Genomic DNA, 23,645 nt, shown 5'->3' with positions numbered 1-23,645 from the left:
GTCTGTATTCTCTAGTCAATCAGTTGTTATTTTAATTTTATTTCATAATTGTTACTAAAGAAGCTTACTGATTTTTACCAAATTTGATATGCTGTTTTGGTACCTATTGTGTCATTTAGAACAAATCGGAAAGGGTCAGACCATCTTGAACTAAATGACCATGATAGGTCATTTTCAAATAGGCCTGTCTCCTGCACAGAAGCTGTAGTTCACAGGCACATCAATTCTTTATTGATGAGATTGTCACATAAAATAGAGAAAATAGAAATAGTATTGTTTTCTTATGCTTTTTGTTAAGTGACCTAGAATATTCTATTATCCATTTCTTTACGCAAAACCGAAGCATTTCTTGACTTTTTAATATGTGTAAGACACTGTATAGGTAGGTACTGTATGCATTATATCCCCATATTGGGCTCCTATAAATTTCCTTGCAAACTAATAAAAATGGATTTTTTTACTGAACACATTGTTTTATGTTCTAAGCAAATTTTATGAAAAAATACCTGCTGATAAGTTTTCATTTGACTGTACTTTTAGTTTAAACTTGAACGTGAGTCTAAATTTTATTTCTTTGAATAAAAATAATCTCCAATAAGTGATTAAAAGCTAATTATGAATTGCTAATAACTGATTAAGTTTTATGTGTGGCCATTTTTAGTGGATGCTTCCTTATGCAAATTGGTTTTGAAATGGAAACAATGTTGGAGCCATTCAAGATTTTGAGCTTTTAATGAAAATAGGGTACCCCTGAATTATAGAGTGACAAACCTGGAAGGATCCTTAGAGATCATCATGTATATGTCTTTTAAAATCATTTGTCCCAGATCACAAAGGAGCAGTTATAAGACTAATTAGTATCTAATAGGTATCATGGGTGATAAGGCATATATCACACAAAAAACAGAGTAAGTTAAGTTAATTGAATTCATTCTGTGTCCCAGATACCATGCTAGGTATGTAAATAAATGCACATTGTTTGTTGAAATCTTGAATCAATATTTTTTAAATGCTATAGTCAGATATTTGTAAATACTTTTCAAAAAAATTTTCATTCCCTCTTAGTTTTTTGCCAGTAGTGTTAATTCACTATTTGACTAATTCAGTCAAACTTTCTTTATTTTCAGTTCCTTTCTGAACTTCTGCTGATTCCCCTTCTTAAGATTAGTTCTTACTGCCACTTTCTTCAAATTCACGCTCATCCATTTCCCTTTAGGAGACGTAAAGTAATGATGAAAGCACCAGTGAAGTCAAACCAGTCTTGGTCCATCACTTATTATGTGACACTGGGAAAGTCCCAGTGTCTGAACTTCTGTTTCATCTGTAAAAATGCGAATAGCTGTAACTCAGAGTTGTGAAGCATTTTAAACGATTCAGTCCTTACAATGCTTACTACAGTGCCTGACATTTATGAAGGGCTCAATATATATAGTTATTATCATTAAGAACATTTTTTCAAGCACCTACTGTGTAATAGGCACCGAGTTAGGTACTTTCTCATATACACACATATGCACATATATACTTTCTTTCTGTTTCCATTTTAATTTGCTTTCTTCACTTCCTTGCAAACAGAGAGGGAGTGGTCTGTAAAATGCAACCCTTGTGTCTTTATATAAAGGGTTGAAATGTACCATTCCCTGTATTTTGTAGTGGCATAAGTAAAAAGGGATTTTGATTAGGGATAGTACTGGCATAAGACTTCTCCTGGCATGTTTGAAATCTTGAGAAGAGGAAGGATGGCACAATTAGTAAGAACCATATTTTATCATTCTCTCTCTTTTTTTACTTGTTATTGCTTTAACTGAATTAAGTCCAATATAATAGCCTTATACTTGGGATAATATTAAAATGAAATGCATGGCTGCTTAGATTGAACTATTTACTAAAATGCAACATTTTATCATAGCTTTAGCATTTCCAGGTCATGTGGCAGCCTTTAAGGGTGATTTGGAAATGCTTAAAAAATTAATAGAAGATGGAGTTATCAATATTAATGAACGTGACAGTAATGGATCTACTATTATGCATAAAGGTGAGTTATTCCTGCTTTTTTATTTTCACTTTTGACGCAATTGCTACTAACTTATTTACTTAAGAAAAGTAATTATCTTTCAGAACACATGAAAATGGAAAACTTTTTTCTGATGCTGTGCTGGTTTGAAATGATGTATGTACCCTAGAAAAGCCGTGTTTTAGTCCTAATTCCATTTTGTAAAGGTAGCCATTTCTTCTAATCCCTGTTCAGTATTGTATGTTTGAAATTGAAATTAGATCATCTCCCTGGAGATGTGATTTAATCAAGAGTGGTTGTTAAGCTGGATTAGGTAGAGGCATGTCCCCACCCATTTGGGTGAGTCTTGGTTAGTTTCTGAAGTCCTATAAAAGAGGAAACATTTTGGAGAATAAGTGACTCAGAGAGGGCAGAGCAGAATGATATAGCTGCGAGAAGCAGAGTCCCACCAGCCAGTGACCTTTGGAGATGAAGAAGGAACATGCCTCCCCGGAAGCTTCATGAAACAGGAAGCTAGGAGAAGAAGCTAGCAGATGATGCTGTGCTTGCCATGTGCCTTTCCAGATGAGAGAGAAACTCTGACTGTGTTTGTCATGTGCCTTCTCACTTGAGAAACAAACCCTGAACTTCATCGGCCTTCTTGAACCAAGGTATCTTTGCCTGGATAACTTAGATTGGACATTTCTACAGACTTGCTTTAATTGGGACATTTTCTCAGCCTTAGAATTGTAAACTAGCAACTTATTAAATTCCCTTTTTAAAAAGTCATTCCATTTCTGGTATATTGCATTCCGACAGCTAGCAAACTAGAACAGATGCTCTAGAGGATATGTCTAAGTTATATGGTATTAAGTGTGTTTAATTCAAATGCCATGCTCCTTCTTTGATGACAGTCACACGTTAGCACATTTGAGGGGCATTCCAATGGAAATTCTACAGTCACATTCTCATGTTAAGTTGTAAAATTCAGTGTAGGGACAAGTTTCTTAGTACTAACATTTCCTTTGGACTGAATATGACCTATTGATTTATGCTAAAATAGAAAACAAATCTCTTGAAAAAAATAACAGTATTTTCTTCTTTAGATCTTTACTGTATAAAAATATTTTTACTTCAATAGAAATTGATGAACATTAGATTTCAAAAATTTTCAAGAATTCTGCCCCTTTTCCCTGCTCTGCACTTTATTTCCTTCCGTGTGGAAATTCTATAATATTGACTAGAATTTTGTTTTTAACCTCTCTTTTTCAGATTGTTGACTCAGTGTTGGAAGTATACATTTTAGGAATTATTCTTGCCAATTTTCTTTTTGTTTATAGCACCAAAAACTTAATTTTTAACGGACTACATCTGAAATTTCCATTCTGCTTCTTTTGTAATATTCAAAGTTTCTTTGTGACGTGATGGAGGGTAATTCTTCTAAAACTCGTAGTTAGAAGGAAAAGACAGTAGGCTTATTGATATAATCATGTATTCAAATTGAACTTCATTTCATGAATAACTTCTGGCAGTTTCCAGATCAAGATTCTGATCCAACTGGTAAAGTTCTCAATTTAAATTTTGCTTAATCCGTAATATATCTGAAGTATAGACTCTAAGTACTATGTGTACTAATAGTTTTATAAGCGAGAGAGGGTAGGTAGAGTAGGCAGAAGGGCAATATGAAGGGATTTTTCTCCTACACATAGACAAGTCCCCAAACTGGTAAGTTCCCTTCCCTAGTTTGGAGTACCTTGCTTCGTTCATCTCTGTTGGCTGTCCGGGGGTTAAACTCTCCACTTTGTTATTTGTGAATGGGGTGAAATATGCACAAAAATATTTGTTTTTTTTAAAAAAATTTTCTTTGAAAATAGGTGCTCTGGAGCAAAGCCCCCATGGATATTTTAGATATAACCAGTTTTTGTGGCTAGTGTGTATGTGGAGATTGTTGTTTAAACACAGTAGTAAAAGATAGGCTCCAGGTGCTAATAGTTCATCTTTGGGAGAACAATAAAGTAAGCTTCATCAACCACTGATTTTCAGTCTATCTCTGTCACTTCTTCACCAACTTGAACTTTGATGAAAACGAAGAATCTGGAAGAAGGTTATGAAGAGATGGATGTACCACCACAGCGTGTTTGGAATGCAGCCATTGTTATAAGCTAGGGGACGAAAGTGAGGAGGAACCAAAAGGAACATTTTTGCCCTAAATCCCTTCTCTTGTTGTACTGTCCATCAAGGAGTCCTGGGGCCAGAGATGGATCAGATGGTATGCTGGAGTGGTGCGCGTGGTAAGTGGCTGTAGCTGGGGGAAGGGGTGTTCTTATAGACATTAGCCTTTTCCTGTATGTTTAGCTTATACCTAGATTGGGCAAATAGAAGTTGATGCCACTTATAGTTTAATTTACATGTTAGAATCCCGTATGTTGTCATTCTGTGTGCTTTTTCTTTCAATTATTATTTTGGTTCAATAGTTGCAAAATCTATTATTGAGGCAGTCTTCTTACTCATTTATAATTGTTTCAATCTAATATGATTTCCCCTTTCTTTTGTTCTTAAACCCAATTATTTCAAGCCATTTCTTAAAAACTTCTAATCACTGCATAATTTTATAGTTATTTTATAAAGTGATCAAATTAATGTATACTAATCATTCTACAGTAAGTGTCTTGGGTAAAAATTCTTTTATTTGTATTTCTTTGGAGATAAATTACTTGGCCCTTCCCTGCCCACCCAGTATCAGAAATATTGGGCTAAACTCATCCTTGAAGATGCAAGTATATTTTTAGCACCAGCCATTTTCCCACACTAGGGAGACAATAAGAGATCCAGACTTACCTGTTAAGGGGCTACATTTTTATACCATGAAACAACTAGAGATCGTTGTAAAACAGAATGTAATTAATGACAAAAATATTTGTTGTTAAAACAATGCAATAGCAGTTGAAGATTGGAAGATATTGCTAAGAGTCAAATTATGTTGGAAGCATTCGTGGGGATTTAGTAATAATACCTTCTGTTTATATGGCACTTAACAGAGTGTAAAGCTGCAGTGAGCTGTACTTATAAACACAAGTCATCTCTGTAAAAGATGAGGAAATGGAGGTCCAGAGAGGTTAGGTGCCTTGCCTAAGGTTACACAACTAGTAATAGCAGAGCTGAAATTTCATTCATTCACTTAATCTGTGGATGTTTATTGAGGGTCTATATGTACTAGCCACTTGCTAAATTCCAGGAATATGAAAATCACAGCTCTGTCCTCAAGATTCTCCCTCATCAGTAGACTTAAACTCAGGTCTTTGTAGTCTGTAATGTTTTTTTTCCCCCACAGCTTCCCTGAGAGGGACCTAGAAGAATGGACAAAAGTCGTATGAGCATATAGTTGAATGATGAACGTTAGGAAGGAAGACACATAAGCAGAGTTGTATAGCTAAAAATTAATATCAGATGTATATTTTTGAGGACAAGATTTAGTACCTGTATATGGTACTGTTCAAAATTTTAGAAATTTGTAAGTAGTTTATGTAATCAAGTGTGGCTTCAGGGGTATTTTGGTTTGCTAATGGTGCTGGAATGCAATATACCAAAAATGGATTGAATTTTTAAAGGGGGACTTATTAAGTTACAAGTCACAATTCTAAGGCCATGAAAATGTCCAAATTAAGACATCAGCAAGAGCACACTTTCACTCAACAAGGGCCAATCCCGTCCAGGGTTTCTTTGTCACATGGGAAGGCATGTGGCAATGTCTGCTGGCCCTTTGCTCCCAGGTTTTCTGTATTCAGCTTCTGATGCCAGTGGCTTTCACTCTAAGCATCTGTGGGCCTCACTTAGCTTTTCCAGAGCATATTCTGGATTTTATCTCTTAGTTGAGCATCTCCAAACATCTGGGTCTTGGTTTCAGGTCTCTAAGCATCTGAACTCTCTGTTCTTTGTGTCAGCTCTTCTAAGGACTCTAGTAAACTAATTAAGACCCACATTGAGTGGGCAAGGTCACATTGCCATCTAATCAAAAGATCATGCCCACAACTGGATGGGTCATGTCTCTATGGAAACAACCTAATTAAAAGATCTCACCCTAAACAATAGGTCTGTCCCAACAAGATTGGATTAGCATTTAAAGAGCATGGCTTTTCTAGGGTACATAACAGTTTCAAACCAGTATAAGGAGCCTGCAAATTTTGAGTTGTGAGGAGAGGAATAAGGTATATATAAATATAAGACGGAGCAAGCTTTTCAATCTTTTTAGACCCCTATGACTGGGATGTGCTGACATCCTGGTCTGACACAAGATTGGTCTGGAACTATATTAGCAGCTAGCAAGCATTCTAGATTCTAGGTTCAAGTCTTTGATTTTCTAGCTGTGTGATGTTAAATAACCTCTAAGCTTCCACTTTTCTATCAGCATACAAAGTCCTCAGGCTAGGGCCTAAGCACAGTAGTATTATTTGATTAATTGTTTGTCTAATGAATGAATAAGTGAAATAGAGAATATAACATCTTCTCACCCTACTTCTCTTGGCTATTGCAAAGATCAAAAGAGATAATGTATGAAAATATACTATAAATGGTATTGTACAAAGTTTTAGAAAATTATTAGTAATAATAACTTTTTTGAATATTCCCCATTTTTATTTCAGCTGCTGGACAAGGCCATATAGAGTGCTTGCAGTGGTTAATTAAAATGGGAGCAGACAGTAATATTACCAACAAAGCAGGGGAGAAACCCAGCGATGTGGCTAAGAGGTATGGATCCCTATCTCTTTTACTCTTCTCTTTGTCTTTAAAGTTTTGCATTCCTCTCTTGTTATTTTAGTTTTCTAGGTTGCTGAAAGCGGATACCATGAAATGGGTTGGTTTATACAATGGGAATTTATTTACAGTGTGAGGCTAGGAACATTTCCAAATCAAGGCATCACTATGATGCTTTCTTCCCAAAGACTGGCTACTGGTAATCATTGGCTCCACAGCCCTTCTGTCACGTGACAAGGCATATGGCATCCTTTGGTCTCTCCCTTCTCTTCCAGGTTTAGTTGCTTTCTGCTTCTTATTTCTGTGTTTTTCTCTTTTTTTCTACATTCATTCCTTTTATAAAGGACTCTAGTAATAGGATTAAGACCCATCCTAATGAGGTCAGTTATATAGTAACTAAAGTACCCTCATCAAATGGTCCTACTTACAATGGGTCTACACCCACAGGAATAGATTAAATTTAAGAACATGTTTTTCTAGGGTATATACAGCTTCAAACCACCATACTTGTTCTCAAATACTCTGATGATTTAATGGATCTGTAATTCTCAGCCAAATGCTGAAAAAATGACAATTTTCTAGCTGAGTTGCCATTGATCAGTATACAAGCTCTCTATTTCTTGCTTAGAATGGTTTGCGAAATGAAGAATAATCCTGTCCAAATGCTTTAGCATTCCTGTTGAGTATTGTATAATGGAAAAAAATCATCAATATGAATATTAAAAAAAAAATCACATGGGTTTCAAAACCTATTTTGTTATTTACATTTGAATTAAACTTATCACTTATTACTGCACACCACCAGCTCATTCAGGTCAGGTCCTCAAGGAATATTTAGTCTATCAGGTGTCACAAAGATACCCAAAGTTCCAGGAAATGACCAGATTATACACAAAGAGCTGCACACCTCAGAGTTTAGAATTAACTATAACAACTCAGGAGCAACTGTGACTGCTCTAAGAACTTGAAATTTAGGAACCTTTATAATAAGCTTTCTCAGAGTTTGCTCATTACAGTTAGTCAATTTTAGTGAGGCATTATAATATTTGTCTTTTTGTTTCTGGCTTATTTCACTCAACATACTGTCCTGAAGTTTCATTCACCTGGTTGCATGCCCCACAAACTTCATTCCTTCTTGCAGCAGCTCAATTGTATACATACAATTCGCCCTTCCATTCATCAGTTGATGTACCCTTAGGCCACTTCCATCCATTGCATGTCGTGAATACTATGGCCATAACACCAATGTGCAAATGTCCATTTGTGCCCCACTTTCAGTTTTCTATGTATTACCTGATAATAGGATTGCAGGATCGTATGGCAACTCTATACTTAGCCTCCTATAGAACAACCACACTGCCCTTGACAGGGGCTGCACCATTCTATTTCCTTCCCAACAGCGAATAGGTTCATCTTGTTCACTCCACATTTTCTCTAGCATTTGTATTTTTCTGTTTATTTTTTAAACAGTTTTATCCACCCCCCATACAAACCATCCTAAATTAACAAAGTGTATAATGACATAGCTATGCATTTACCACCACATTCTGTGTGAGGCCATTACTATTTCTGATATGGCGATGGTGACAGCTGATCTAGCTCTGTTCCCTCACCAAAGCTATCTTGGTCTTGTGAAACTGAGACTTGTGAAGCAGGGGGATATCCGAGGTGGGAGATTTGAGGCAGTTCCCCATATTCTGGGGCAGAGGTGTGTGATCTGACTCCAAAACCTCTCTCTAGTCTCCTACACCTCCTTTCATCCACTGCTTCTCTCTGTTCATTTTTAAACAGTTTTATTCACACATTGTATAATCCAGCCTAACTGTATAGAAATGCCTTTGCTACCGTACTTGCTATCTGAAGATATTTCCTTTTCTTCCACACAGAATCCATACCCCTTTCCCAATCCCCCTACTTGTTGACACTCAGTTTTGGCATAATGCCTTTGTTTCATTCAGTGGAAGCATATTACAATGTTACTGATGACACTAGACCTTAGCTTACATTGAATGTACTTTTTCCCATATACAGTCTGTTCTAGTTTGCTAACTGCCGGAATGCTATATATCAGAAATGAAATGGCTTTTCAAAAAGGGGAATTTATTAAGTTGTAAATTTATAGTTCTATGGCCGTGAAAATGTCCCAATTAAAGCAAGTCTATAAAAATGTCCAAATTAATTAAGACACCAACAAGAGGTTATCTTCACTCAAGAAAGTTCAGGGTTTCTCTGTCAGGTAGAAAGGCACATGGCGGACATGCCGATGTTTACTAGCTTCCTCTCCATATCTCTTGCTTCACGAAGCGCCCCCAGCAGCATATTCTTTCTTCATCTCCAAAGGTCTCTGGCTCTGTGGGCTCTCAGCCTCATGGCTCTCTCTTAGTTCTCAAAAGGGATTCTCTCCAAAATGCTTCCTCTTTTTTTTTTTTCTGATCAAGCTGCTAAAGTTTATTGAGGAGGCTGGGTATATATACCCTAGAAGGAGAGGGGGTGGCTAATAGGGACGGTGGTGATCTGGGATTGGTGGCTGCTGTTGCTAGGGCAGAGGGCAGATGTACGGTTAGTACTTTTGGCGTGAATTTAAGACGCGAATTACTATTACTTCCGTGAAGAAGGCTGATTATAGTTTAGGCTGTTCTTTGTTTCAGCCCTGGCAGCCATGTTGCATGTTTCCGGCATCACTGAGGGTGGATTTTATACATGCTACCTTAATTGTCCCCAACATCTCCTCCCTTTGTTTTTCAAAAGGATGGAGGAAGAATGCTGATCCAGCATTCTTTTGGCATTAACCTTTGCTGGGGGAAGTAGAGGCCTCATTCCCCAGGTTGTTTGTGGCTCTGTTTTTCTGGGGAGAGGAATTTTTGCAGAGTGAACCTCTATGCAAGATGAGGCATACTTCTCAAGGAGCTCGAAAATGGCTTTTAATTGTTTTGGCCCTCCTTTGCAGTGCTTTGCCTTGCACCCAGCGGTACCAATTATAGCATAAGCTAGAAGCATACTTTCGAGTTATATGCTGCTCCCGTAGGAGGGGGATTCTTATCCATCAGTGTTGGTAGCAGTGAGATATTCTGGATTTATTCCTTGGTCAGCGAGGTGAAGCCGGTGATAATGTACTTGAATGGGCCTGCCTAGGGCCGAATCGATTTGGTCCTTAATTAGCTGTATTATCCTTTTTATGGCCCAAGGCGCAAAAGATATTATAAGGAGTAGGGTTATTAAAGGGCCTGATATAGGGAGGAGGTAAGGGAGGATTCCGTTGAGTCCCCAGGAGGAACCTCCTTGGGCTTCCCGCTCACGTTTGCGGTTTGCAATTCCTTCCCTAAATGTGGTCATTGAATCTTTAATTAAGCCAGAATGATTAGCATAAAAGCAACATTCCTCGCCTAATGCTGCACAAAGCCCTCCTTGTTTAAGGAAGAGCAGGTTTAGCCCTCTTCTATTTTGGAGAACTATTTCTGATAGGGACGTAAGGGACTTTTTAAGGTGGGTGATGGAAGTTTCAATACGGGTTAAGTCCTCGTCTATTGCAGCTTTTAGGCTGGAGAGGCTTTATTGTTGGAGGGTGATTGAGGCGATACCGGTGCCTAGACCAGCAACACCAGTAGAGGGATTCTTAGACTTCAGTCATCTGTCAGCTTAGCCGTCGTTGAATAGGTTATAGCAGGGCTTGCTGGTTTATTAGTAGCTTTAGCTGTGTTGGAGAAAGAAAGAGAGAAAAATGCCTTTTCTCAGGGCAACTTTTTTTGCCCTGGACAGATTGTTATTGTTTATTTGTTTTGTTAATCACTCTGGCAACCATTTGGCTGAATCGAATTCCCTAGAATATATATACACTGATCCTCTGCCCCATATCAGGACCGGATCCGGTCCTCGCCAAGTGTTATCCAGTGGATCTTTCCAGAGGACCGTGGCGAACTGTGTTCAAACAGATCTAAAATAGGCCTGTGGGAGATTGCAAGGTAAAGAAAATATTAAAATCAACAGGCTTTTTTAGATCTATTTGAACAAGCTGTCGTTTTTGAATGCATTTTTCAATTAATTGTAACTCTCGTTCAGCTGCAGCTGTTAACTGCCTTTTGCTTAATAAATCAGAATCTCCTTGTAAAATATTAAACAAGTTTTGTAATATATCATTAGGAATCCCTAAAGTGGCAGGTAGCAAAAATGAATGCAGAGTGCCAATAGTGACGTGTACCCATAGCAAATGACCAGATTTTTTAAATTGAATTCATTGGATTGATTTAAAAGGAATGCAGGAATGTGGATTCTTTATAATTGGTTGTGCATTTTTGCTAATTTTAAATTTATTGCATGCAGTTTTTATGGTATTTTCTCACAATAGTGGCCAAATTTCGGTTTGCTTACATGACCGGGCCCAGTTGGGTTCTCTGGGAACTGGCTAGGGACCAAGAGGAGCTTCCTGGGACCTAGATATCTGTATTAAAGTACACCTCCTTCTGGGGGGATAGCCAGTCCTCCCAGCTAGAGTGTACATTTTAACTATTTTTTACCAAGGTCATGTGATAGCAACATCAGTTACATGTAATGGCAACATCAGGTGAACAAAAAAGACTCCACAAGTATATTTTTTCCTTGCATTTAACCCTCAAATCTGATCTGCTTCCAATATAAGCCATGGTTATCTTGGGATAAATTTAGTTTATACATACATAGTTTATATAAACACTGGATAAAGCATTAAAGTATTTTGGCTTAAAGGAATTTAGGTATTTAAATGATTTGAATATTATTTAATCAGTAATAGATTCATTTATAGTAATAGTACTTAGATAAATAGATTAAGCCACCTGGTTTAGGGCAAGAAGCAGTTTTTGCAAGTATGATGATACCCAGGAGAAAATCAGTATTTTTTATACAGATAATAACATGATAAAAGTTAACATAAGTTATTTTGATAAAACACAGACTCTTTGCTTTTTAATTAATTATTTAGAAAAAAAATTTTCTAAAAAAGCCTAAGAGTCCAAGAAAACATTGTCATTTTAGACTCATTAAATTTTCTTGATTTTAACCAGAACTTCCATTTTTACAAACCCTCAGCACTTATTATATTAGTTTAGGCTTTATTCCATATTTTTCTCATTTAGTAACAATTATTCATTTTAGGATAAAACTGTTCTGTTTTCCTATTAATAAAAATACATCTTTCATATTTTTCATACTTAAATCATTACTTTGAACAAATATTTTACCACATATGTAATTACCATCAAAATTAAATTTGTTAGAATAATGTTAAATACTTAAAATACTTTAGTTAATGTTTCAAATATGTATTAAGTATAATACATAGTTTTTAACAAGAATTTTTAGTTTTAAAGTTCTTAGAATATATTTCTCTTTTCAAACATGAATAGGAGCTGACGGTAGCGCCATAGTCATTCACTGCTTTTTTTTAGTTTTTCTAAATATTTGAGACTGAGTTTTTTATATTTTGCTGCTGGGGAGGAACTGGCCTCTTGTGCTGCTGAGGTGGAACTGGCCTCTCCCTGTTCCTTTTCCTGTTCCTCCTCGCTAGGGGGATTAGACTGGTCATCTCCTTCATTACCGCTTTCCGACCCGGAGTGAGTTTGAGATTCAGCAGCAGGGGGTTTGGCTTGACTGCGTGTGATGGGAAAGGTGTATAAACCACTAGGGTGTGCTGGTGAATCGTTTTTGGAAAAAGTTACATCTGCTAGTTCGTGAGTAACTGCATTAAGTTCCTTGATGAGGCTTAGAGTTTCTCTCCTTTCATGCAAAAGTGCTCTTAATGAGGCGGTGTGTAGCCTAAGGTTTTCTGTTGCTCCTTTTAAATCTGCCTGAGGTGATCGGGTTATGGCAGGGCAGAAGAAGGGCTCTAATGCAGGGAACTCTTTAGATAAGGGGGCGTATGGCAGGGGCCGAAAGGGGGGAAGGAACTCAACCTCCGAAGGGGGAGGGAGTGCGACTTCCATCTCATCTTTATACTGATTAAGATAAGATGAGATTGCTTGGTTAGATGGGGTTTTTGCTCTTTCCATGTCCATGCCTTTGCTTGGGGATTTTTCTGGGGATTTTTCGGGCATATCAATAATAATTGAGCGTCATTCTGACGCGGGGCGGGAGTGCTCTCTCAAAGCTTCTTCCCCTTCTTTACAAAGCTTTTGAATATCTGGGGCTAAAGGATGGACTTTTAGGATTTCCTCAATTAGGTTCCAGTAAGTAAAGGCAGTAACTGGGACCCTTTCAGGACCAAAGGTTCGGTAGTAGTCTTTTAGACAATCCCCGACCCTTAGCCAGCATTGGTGATCTATAGTACCTTCTTGAGGAAACCAAGGGCAAGTTTTTAATAGGAAATCAAAAAAGTGGATAAGATCCTTTTTCTTAACTCTAGTTCCTCGCGCCTTGAGTGACTCTTTTACTTGCTTAATATACAATTGGTGTTTGGAAAGTTCTTGTCCCATGATTAGGGTGGGGGCTTACCGTTTCCATTGAATCTTCTATTCTTTTCTTTTCCTTTCACCGACACTCCTGCTACAATGGATCCCTCTCGTGGGCAAGTACCCTCACGATGATCCCTGGTGCAATGCGTGTGCCTGTCCAGGCCATTTGAGTGCAGTGTTCTATCCCTCACAAGGCTCGAGCCCCATGTTGGGCACCAGTTGTCCCGGCCCGCGGGACGATCAACCGAAGCTTGAACTCCTGTGAGGGAAGAATGGCATGGGACCAATGCTTCCTCTTTTAAAGGATTCCAGTAAAGTAATCAAGACCCATCTGGAATGGGTGGGATCACATCTCCCTCTGTTCAAAAGTTAATACCCACAGTTGGGCGAATCACATCTCCATGGAGATAATCTAATCAAGAACAACACATAGCACTGGATATAGTTTTAAAGAATGGTTGCTCCCACAAGCTTGAATTAGGATTTAAGCACAGCTTTGCCAAGGTACATAATCCTTTCAAAACCCGCACACGATTTTCAGTACCCTGCAATACTGACATTCATTTGTTCTCCCTCTGCAAAAACAGTTTTTAATTTGTATATGTAATCACCATCATTGTACACTTTAGGCTTTCGTAAATTATACCATGTTGGTCTTTATCCTCTTTCCATTTGGTTTCACCCATGCCCCCAGCACTTCTCTTTCTATTTTACTCACATTCAGCATCGTTCAGTGTACTTATATTATTGTGCTACAATCAGGTAGTATTGTGCTATCCATTTCTGAATTTTTACAGTCAGTCCTGTTGCATAATCTGTGTTCCTCCAGCACCAATTGCCCAGTCTCTATCCTGTTTCTATCTCCTGATAGCCTGTGTTCTTTATTTCAATTCTCCAAGTTTGCTTGTTAATGTTAGTTCATAATAATGAGACCAGTATGGCACATTTTGATCCATGATTTTGTTTAATGCCAAGCTAGGTCCCAGTTGTTACAGAAACACATAGATTACTGTTGCTTTTTTGTTTGCTTTTAAATATATATATTTTAAAAAGCCAGGTATACTTCCATATATACAGGCAGGTTTTCTGAGGAGCAAGTTTACAGGAAGTAGTCTGGGGTGTGCTAGGTAACATGAGGCTGTCCACCATGAGGTGCTGGGTCAAACTGAAGGAAGAAATATTTTAAAGTGTCATCTAACTCCATGATAGCAATCTGGTTCTCACAATGTTAATAATACTTGGGCGCACTGAAGATAGTAACCACATTCCAATCATAACACCAATTGTATCCTTCCATTGCAAGTTGATGAGCACCGAAAAGTAGTGTGAGACCATTGCTTGGTTAAATGTTTCAGAAATGTCTTGTCCAAATGTGTAGCCAGCACCATATGGAGAAATAGCCTACCCACCACCATCACGTGGATCTGACCATAACAAATCACACATTGGGCCCTCATGTAAAATTTCTTGTAAACGATCCAGGGCTCTTATATGATCCGTTGTATCTGTGGATGGAGAGAGGCCACCATGAAGGCAGAATATTTTTCTACTAAAACTGTAGGTGGAAGATAATCAAATAGATCTGTGAAATATTTCCTAACATTGGCATTTCCATACTTTCATAGAGATTCATCGTAAAAGCCATATACTTGGGTAAAGCTTTCATGGCTTCCTCTCAATATCTGGATAACTTTTAATGCCACAGGAAGAGTTACACAGTCTCCTTGGAGTCATAGCCTCTGTCAACATAGTCACCTATGAATAAATGATAGTTTGTGTCTGGTGATTTCCCACCAAATCTAAAGAGTTCCATAAGATTATGGAATTGACCACACAGACAGTAACAGAATGTTGAACCTCTTGCATATTTGATTCTTTTGTTAAACTTTCCTTAGCCCTTTGGCACAGGGTTTGTGCTTGGTTCTCATTAAACTGTTTATACTTGTTCAGCTGCTTGACCATTGGTCTAGCAACTTGGAGAACACCTTGTCTATGTTGACCCACTCCCCTTCTCTGCTGTTCCTCTCCCTGCTACCTGCCCCTGCACCGTTCCCCCCTTCCCTCTCCCCTCTCCTACTGCCCCATTTTAAAATTTTATAAATTTATAAAGTCTACTTTATCAGTTTGTTCTGAGTTATATTTTTGGTAACATTTCTAAGAAATATTTGATACAAGGTCACAAAGATTTTCTTCTGTTTCATTTCAGAAGTTGAATAGTTTTAGGTTTAACCTTTAGGACTATAATCCATTTTGAGTTAATTTTTATATGTGGTGTGAAGTATACATCCAACTACTTTTTTTTTTTTTTGACATATGGATAATTGATTGTTCTAGCACCATTTGTTGAATGGATATCCTTTCTCCACTGCATTGCCTTTGTGAAAAATCAGTTGTCCTTGTACATACGGAATTACTTCTGAGTTCTCTATTCTGTCCATTGATCTAAATGTCTATGTTAACAGCAGTATCATACAGGCAATTTAGTACCATGGGTGTGTATGGAGTTATCCATAATTCCTGGCCTGCTTTTCTTTCTCATTCATGCATGAAAATGCTAGGTGTTTAAGTGGAGTGTTACCGTAGAGATAACTTTGAATCTGGCATAACTCAGGTATTCAGTAAATGATATTTGTTATATTGCAACCTAATAGTAGAGATAGTGAATTCTGTTTTCCTTACAACTAAATGTGTTTATACCATGTCTTTAATTTTCAGTATCTGATGAATGGTAAGGATGTATGTGTATATGTGCATGAAGTTATGCAAGTATGTGAAAGAAACAAGTGTTTAAGGTTTTTATGTTTAGTGAGTAAATTTCCATGTGCTAGAGAGAATATTAAACATCTCAGTTAGCAAAAGTTTAGAAAAATTTGTAAATTACATGCAGTCATAGCAACCACAATGCTGAAACCAAGAATATATTACCGGAAGCTTCAGAGAGATATGGAAAAGAGCAAATGGGCAGAAAGGCCAGATGTTTCCATTATGTTTCAAAGCCATGCTGAGTGCTTTGGTATGAGGAAGGATGAAGATTAAAGGGGTTAGCCCTAAAACTGGAACCAAAATTAGTTCTACAATTGAAATTTGTCCAGCAAAATGTAGGAAATAACAGGTGATCAAGTAGGATGGTTCTGGATTTTCTATTCAGCTCTGTTTGGAGGCAAACCTATATTAAATATTCGTAGATATTGGGTCTCCTTTCCCATGGACATTGCCAATAAAAATGATAGAATCAGTTTTTAATACAAATAGTTATCCTTGGTATCCATTGACTGAGCTTTTCACAGAGCTAGATATACTTCATATTGTCACTAACCTTCAGATACAGTATTGCTCCTTGACTGGTGGGTGGGTTGATGGCATAGTGTACAGAGTATAATTCCTGAAGTTAAGTTTTAATTGGAGTTTCAATTTGAACAGAATTGTGGATCTTGTTAATTACTGATTCTTTCATATAGGTTTGCCCATTTGGCAGCAATAAAGCTATTGGAGGGGCTGCAGAAATATGATACTGATGATGAGAATGAAATTGATGAAAATGATATGAAGTTTTTTATAAGACATGGTGTTGAGGGAAGCACTGATGCCAAGGATGATTTATGTCAGAGTGAGTCGGATAAAACAGAAGCCAGAAGTAAGTGTGCCTCCTCTATTGCAATCTATCCCTTAAGAAATACACATAGCCAGTTTTTACCAAAATTGTAAGTGTACAAAGTACAATTTATAAATATAATATAATTACAAGTGTTCACAGTACAATAATTTGATAACTTTTGGGAACTTAACATATGTGGATTTTAGTACTAGAGGTCATGGAACATATAAAGAAGTATAAGATATGGTCTCTGTCCCTCAAGAGGAAGGGGTAAAGTTAAATGAGGAAAAAGTCAGCTTTTTTTGCAGTGGTTTGCTGCCAGAACACAGGTGTTGTGAAAAACATCACTACATCTTAAGCCAAAATGAGAAAGGAAAAGATTCATATCAACATTGTCATTATTGGACATGTAGATTCAGGCAAGTTCCACTACTACTGGTCACTTGATCTACAATGTGATGGAATCGACAAAAGAACCATCGAAAAATTTGAGAAGGAGGCTGCTGACATGGGAAAGGGGTCCTTCAAGTATGCCTGGGTCTTGGATAAACTAAAAGCTGAATGTGAGCATGATATCACCGTTGATTTCTCCCTGTGGAAATTACAGAACAGCAAGTATTTTGTGACCATCATTGATGCCCCCAGACACAGAGATTATATTAAAAACGTGATTACAGGCACATCTGAGGCTGACAGTGCTGTCCTGATTGTTGCCGCTGGTGTTAGTGAATTCAAAGCTGGTATATTAAAAAATGGGCAAACCCATGAGCATACCCTTTTGGCTTACATACTGGGTGTGAAACAACTAATAGTTTATGTTAACAAGATGAATTCCACTGAGCCACCTTGCAGTCAGAAGAGATAGGAGGAAATTCTTAAGGAAGTCAGCACCTACATTAAGAAAATTGTCTACAATCCTGACATAGTAGCACTTATGCCAGTTTCTGGTTGAGTTGGTGACAACATGCTGGAGCCAAGTGCTAATATACCTTGGTTCAAGGAATGGAAAGTAACCCATAAGGATGGCAATACTAGTGGAACCATGCTGCTTGAAGCTCTGGATTGCATTCTGCCACCTCCTTGTCCAACTGACAAGCCCTTGTGTCTGCCTCTTCAGGGTATTTACAGAATTGTTGGTATTGGTATTGTGCCTGTGGGCTGAGTGGAAACTGGTGTTCTCAAGTCAGACATGGTGGTCACCTTTGCTCTAATCAGTGTTACAACTGACGTAAAGTCTGTTGAAATGCACCATGAAGCTTTGAATGAAGCTCTTCCTGAGGACAGTATGGGCTTCAATTGTCAAGAACATGTCTGTAAAATATGTTAGTTGTGGCAATATGTCTGGAGACAACAAAAATAACTCACTAATCAAATCAGCTGGCTTCACTGCTCAGGTGATTACCTGAACCATCCAGGCCAGATCACTGCTGACTATGCATATATGCTGAATTGTCACACAGTTCACCTTGCTTGCAAGTTTACTGAGCTGAAGGAGGAAATTGATTGCCATTCTGGCAAGAAGCTGGAATATGGCCCCAAATTCCTGAAATCTTGTGATGCTGCCATCGTTGATGTGGTTTCTGGCAAGCCCATGTATGTTGAGAGCTTCTTTGACTATCCTCCTTTGGGTCATTTTGCTGTTCATTATATGAGACAGACAGTTGTTGTGGGTGTCATCAAGGCAGTAGACAAGAAGGTTGCTGGAGCTGGTAAGGTCACCAAATCTGCTCAGAAAGCTAAATGAATATTACATGTAACACCTGCCGCCCTGGTCTTAATCAGTGGTAGAAGAACTGTCTCAGAACTGTTTGTCTCAATTGTCCACTTAAGTGTAATGGTAAAAGACTGGTTAATGATGACAGTGCATTGTAAAACCTTCAGAAGGAAAGGAATGTTTTATGGACCATTTGTTTTCTTGTGGTGGTTTTAAGTTAGTAGTTTATAAAATCAGTACTTTTTAAATGGAAACAACAACCAAAAATCTGTCACAGATTTTTGAGACCCATTAAGACAAAGTTTAATGAGAAAAAAAAATCCTTAGTTAGTTGGAAAATGATTTTTACAGATGATAATGGCAGCAAATATTTATGAGTATGTACTATGGGCCAGAGGGTGTTGTAAGTATTGGTGACAAAGTGAACCTCCCAAAATCTCTGCCCTTCTGTCGAGGAATTTAAATTCTGGTAATGATGGTGGATGAGGGGAGGGCAAGAAGTAATAAGAAAAATAGGTACATAGACAACAAAAGACAGGGTGTCATGGTCAGGTTCATGTGTCAATGTGGCCTGGTGGTGGTGTCTGTTTGTCTGGTTGGGCAAGTGCTGACCTGTCTTTTGCTATGAGGACATTTCAGAGATTAAATCATGCTGGTTGTATCCACAGCTGATTGCTTTTGTAATCAGCCAAGGGGAATGTCTCCTGCAATGAGTGACACTTAATCTAATCACTGGAATGCTTTTAAGGAGAATTCAGAAGGACAGTCTCTCTTCTTGCTTCAACTGGAGAGCCTCTTTTATGGAATTCGTCCAGATGCTTCATTGGAGTTGTTAGCTTCACAGCCTGCCCTATGGATTTTGAACTGTGTGTTCCCACAGTTATGTGAGACACTTTTATTAATTTTATATCTACAAATATTTCCTGCTGATTCTGTTTCTCTAGAGAACCCTAACTAATACAGCTTGGTACCAGGAGTGGTTCTTAAGAAGCAGAATCTTAAAAATGTTTTTGTTATGATTGGTTTTCTATTCTGCAGTCAAAGGCTCTAAGTACTCTGATTCCTGTAATCAGAATGATATTGCTAATCCATGGGGTGAGTAGGCAAAAGAGACAGTCAAAATATCACCATTGAATTCTTCTAATGCTTCGCTTGTAAGAAGCCAGGCTTTGGGGGATAATGTTTTTGACACCTTTATGGAGTTTTGTAGAAATAGGAGTTATAGAGATATTAGCTGGTTGTTGTTAGATATACTGTATACATTAATGAATGAAAGGGATAGGTTTAAGACTTCAAATGAGAAGCTTATGTGTCATCTGATGTAAATATTTCTGAGTATCGTGAAGGAAAATCTTCTTTCTTTCTTTTTTTTTTTTCAGTTTAAACAATGAGAATTTATTAGTTCATGGTTTAGAGGCCAGGAAAGCATCCAAATCTAGGTATCATTAAGGCGATTCTTCACTTCCCCAAACTGTGGTGTTGTGAAGCTGGCAGCCTGCATTCCAGGCCCTTAACTTATCACATGGCGAGGCACCTGCCAGTGTCTCCTGGTCCCTCCCTTCTCATCCACTTTCCATTCACCTTTGACTTCTGGCTGCTTCCTCTGTTTTTTTTTTTTTTTACCCCCTCTGTCCAAATTTCATTCAGCTCATAAAGGGCTCCAGTAATAAAATTAGGACCCATCCTGATTGAGGTGGGCCACACCTTAACTGAAATAGCCCCATCAAAAGGTCCTACTTACAATGGGTTCACACCCAAAGGAATGGATTAGATTTTTTTTTAACATTTTTTTGTAAACCTTAACAGACATGTACAAATGCTCTTGACATACAAACATTCTATACATGGTGTACAATCAATGGCTTATAATTTCATCACATAGTTGTGTATTCATCATCATGATCATTTTTTTTTAACATTTGCAACTCTCCAGCGAAAGAAATGAAAAAGAAAAAAAGTAAAAACTCATACAATACCATACTCCTTATCCCTCCCTTTCGTTGACCACTGGTATTTTAATGTACTTAATTGATTTTAACCTTTGTTCCTCCTATTATTTGTTTATTTTTTATCCGTATTTTTTACTCATCTGTCCATACCATAGATAAAAGGAGCATCAGCCACTAGGTTTCCACAATCACACGGTCATATTGTAAAAGCTAAATCATTATACAATCATCTTCAAGAAACATGTCTAACTGGAACCCAGCTGTACAGTTTCAGGGACTTCGCTCTAGCTACTCCAATACACTGTAAACTAAAAATGGGATATCTATATAATGCATAAGAATAACTTCCTGGATAACCAGGATAACCTTTCTACCTGTGGGTTGTATTACTGTGCAATGGAATTTGGAATCTCTCAGCCACTAACGCTTTAGAAAATCTTATTTCTTGTAGCCATAGATTTGAGAGTTCCGAAAATCAGACTCAGAATCTTATTGTTAGAGTAGCGTCTTTACAACATAAACTGAAATCTCAATCTTGCATGGTGTCTGCCATTAAAGGATTGGAAAGGAGTGGGACCCTGAAAAATGGATGGCGATATATAAATTGATAATGATGTCAGTGGAGAGGTTGAAGCCCTAGGTCATGCTGAGTTTTCTCTAGATAACCCTGTAATAGTCTCCCCTGAGGACACAGCCGCCCCACCTCCGGCCTGCCCTGAGGACACAGCTGCCCCACCTCCAGCCTGCCCTGAGGAGTTGGTCACCCAACTTCTACCTGAAGGGATTAGCGCTAGAGTGATTTCATCCTTTTTCACCAGATGAAACTGTACATGAATGCCCTGAAGCAAATGACTTGGAAGATATTTCTAATTCTTTTCATGATCCACCCCAACTACCCCTCATTTCTTCCAGACCTATAAGTAGACTAAAGTCCGAATAGGCACTAAAAGGTGAGGTACGAAGTACCACCCATGGTATGTTATATGCCAAAAGAACTGTGTGAGTTTTCTAATTTATATGAAAAGAAATCAGGGGAATATGTGTGGCAATGGATTTTAAGGGTGTGGGATAATGATGTGAGGAATAGAAAGCTGCATCAAGCCAGATTTATTGATATGGGCCCACTCAGCAGAGATTCTGCATTTAATATTATAGCTCAAGTGGTTATAAAAGGCATTAACTATTTGGATTGTTGGCTGAAACAAGGATCAAAAGGTGGCTGACATTACCTGAGGTTGAAATGCCAGAACTGCCCTGGTATAATGTAGATGAGGGGATCCAGAGGTTTAGAGAGATTGGAATTTTAGAGTGTATTTATCATGGAAAGCCTGCTCCTACACCCCAGGAATGTATGGAGGATGCACCTTTTACCAGAACTGTGAGAAATAAATTTGTGAGACTAGGGCCATCATCCCTGAAGAGTTCTGTAGTTGCACTTCTGTGTAGGTCAGGAACTACTGTGGGAACTGCTGTCACTGAGATGGAATCCTTATACACGGTGGGGATGTCCAGATCCCGAGTTGGATCTGGACATCAGATGCCAGGTGGCAGCACTTAATCACCAAAGAAAAGGTGGACGTGGCTATCATAGTGGACAGCTGTGCTGGTTTGAAATGATGTATGTACCCTAGAAAAGCCATGTTTTAATCCTAATCCAATTTTGTAAAGGCAGCCATTTCTTCTAATCCCTATTCAGTACTGTATGCTTGAAACTGTAATTAGATCATCTCTCCGGAGATGTGATTTAATCAAGAGTGGTTGTTAAGGTGGATTAGATAGAGGCATGTCTCCACCCATTTGAGTGGGTCTTGATTAGTTTCTGAAGTCCTATAAAAGAGGAAACATTTTGGAGAATGAGAGAGTCAGAGAGAACAGAGCAGAATGACATAGTCTCAAGAAGCAGAGTCCACCAGCCAGCAACCTTTGGAGATGAAGAAGAAAAATGCCTCCTGGGGAACTTTGTGAAACAGTAAGCCAGGAGAGGAAGCTAGCAGATGACTCTGTGTTCGCCGTGTGCTCTTCCAGATGAGAGAGAAACCCTGACAGTAGTGTTCACCATGTGCCTTTCCAGATGAGGGAGAAACTCTGTGTTCTCCATGTGCCCTTCCACTTGAGAGAGAAACCCTGAACTTCATTGACTTTCTTGAACCAAGGTATCTTTCCCTGGGTACCTTTGATTGGACATTCTATTGACTTGTTTTAATTGGGACATTTTCTTGGCCTTAGAACTGTAAACTAGCAACTTGTTAAATTCCCCTTTCTAAAAGCCATTCCATTTCTGGTATATTACATTCCGGCAGCTAGCAAACTAGAACAATCAGTAAAACTATAAGTTGAGAAAATCAGTAACACTGATGGGCCACTAGCAAGACTGACAAAGAAAAAAAGAGACAGGATGCAAATAAACAAAATCAGAAATGAGAAGAGGTGTGTTACCACAGACCCTGAAGAAATAAAAGAAATCATAAGAGGATACTGTGAACAACTATACGCCAACAAACTAGACAATTTAGATGAAATGGACAAATTCCTAGAGACACATAAACAAGCTACACTGACTCAGGAAGAAATAGAAGATCTCAACAAACCAATTATAAGTAAAGAGATTCAGTCAGTCATCAAAAATCTTCCAATAAAGAAAAGTCCAGGGCCAGATGGCTTCACAGGGGAATTTTTTCAAATATTCCATAAAGAACTAACACCAATCCTGCCCCAACTTTTCCAGAAAATTGAGGAAAAAGGAACTCTATCTAACTCATTTTATGAAGCTAGTGTCATTTTAATATTAAAACTAGGTGAAGATGGTATAAGAAAGGAAAACTACAGACCAATCTCCCTAATGAACAAAGATGCAAAAATTCTAAAAAAATTTTTTATTAGCAAATTGAATCCAACAACACATTGAAAGAATTAGACACCCTGACCAAGTGGGGTTTCTATCAGGAATGCAAGGATGGTTCAATACAAGAAAATCAATTAATGTAATACAGGCACATTAACAAATCAAAAGGGAAAAATCACATGATCATCTCGATTGATGCTCAAAAAAGCATTTGACAAAATTCAGCATCCTTTTCTGATATAAATACCCCAAAAGATAGGAATCAATGGTAACTACCTCCTTATGATAAAGGGAATATCTGAAAAACCGATAGCCAGCATCATACTCAATGGAGAGAGACTGAAAACTTCCCCCTAAGATCAGGTAAAAGACAAAGAT

General features: G+C 38.0%; 1 protein-coding gene and 1 pseudogene across 6 annotated transcripts in view; one reads left to right on the top strand and one right to left on the bottom strand.

Moving 5' to 3' along the window:
* The window catches only part of ANKRD42 (ankyrin repeat domain 42), a 98,797-nt gene that overhangs the window by 51,828 nt on the left and 23,324 nt on the right, over window positions 1-23,645 (top strand). For 3 of the 6 annotated variants that reach the window (XM_077113431.1, XM_077113428.1, XM_077113430.1), the window contains exons 7-10: window positions 1,910-2,035; window positions 4,234-4,284; window positions 6,634-6,739; window positions 16,626-16,801. In XM_077113431.1, coding sequence (XP_076969546.1) covers window positions 1,910-2,035; window positions 4,234-4,284; window positions 6,634-6,739; window positions 16,626-16,801 — 459 coding nt within the window. Of the gene's footprint in view, window positions 1-1,909; window positions 2,036-4,036; window positions 4,285-6,633; window positions 6,740-16,625; window positions 16,802-23,645 lie in introns of those variants that run through there. The other 3 variants (XM_077113429.1, XM_077113433.1, XM_077113432.1) reach the window with 3 other exon arrangements.
* LOC143643434 (serine/threonine-protein phosphatase 2A catalytic subunit beta isoform pseudogene) lies at window positions 14,267-15,152 on the bottom strand (annotated as a pseudogene).

The sequence above is a fragment of the Tamandua tetradactyla genome, chromosome 8 (assembly GCF_023851605.1).
Source record: "Tamandua tetradactyla isolate mTamTet1 chromosome 8, mTamTet1.pri, whole genome shotgun sequence".
Classification (NCBI taxonomy): domain Eukaryota; kingdom Metazoa; phylum Chordata; class Mammalia; order Pilosa; family Myrmecophagidae; genus Tamandua; species Tamandua tetradactyla.
This window is presented reverse-complemented; position numbering and strand designations above follow the sequence as displayed.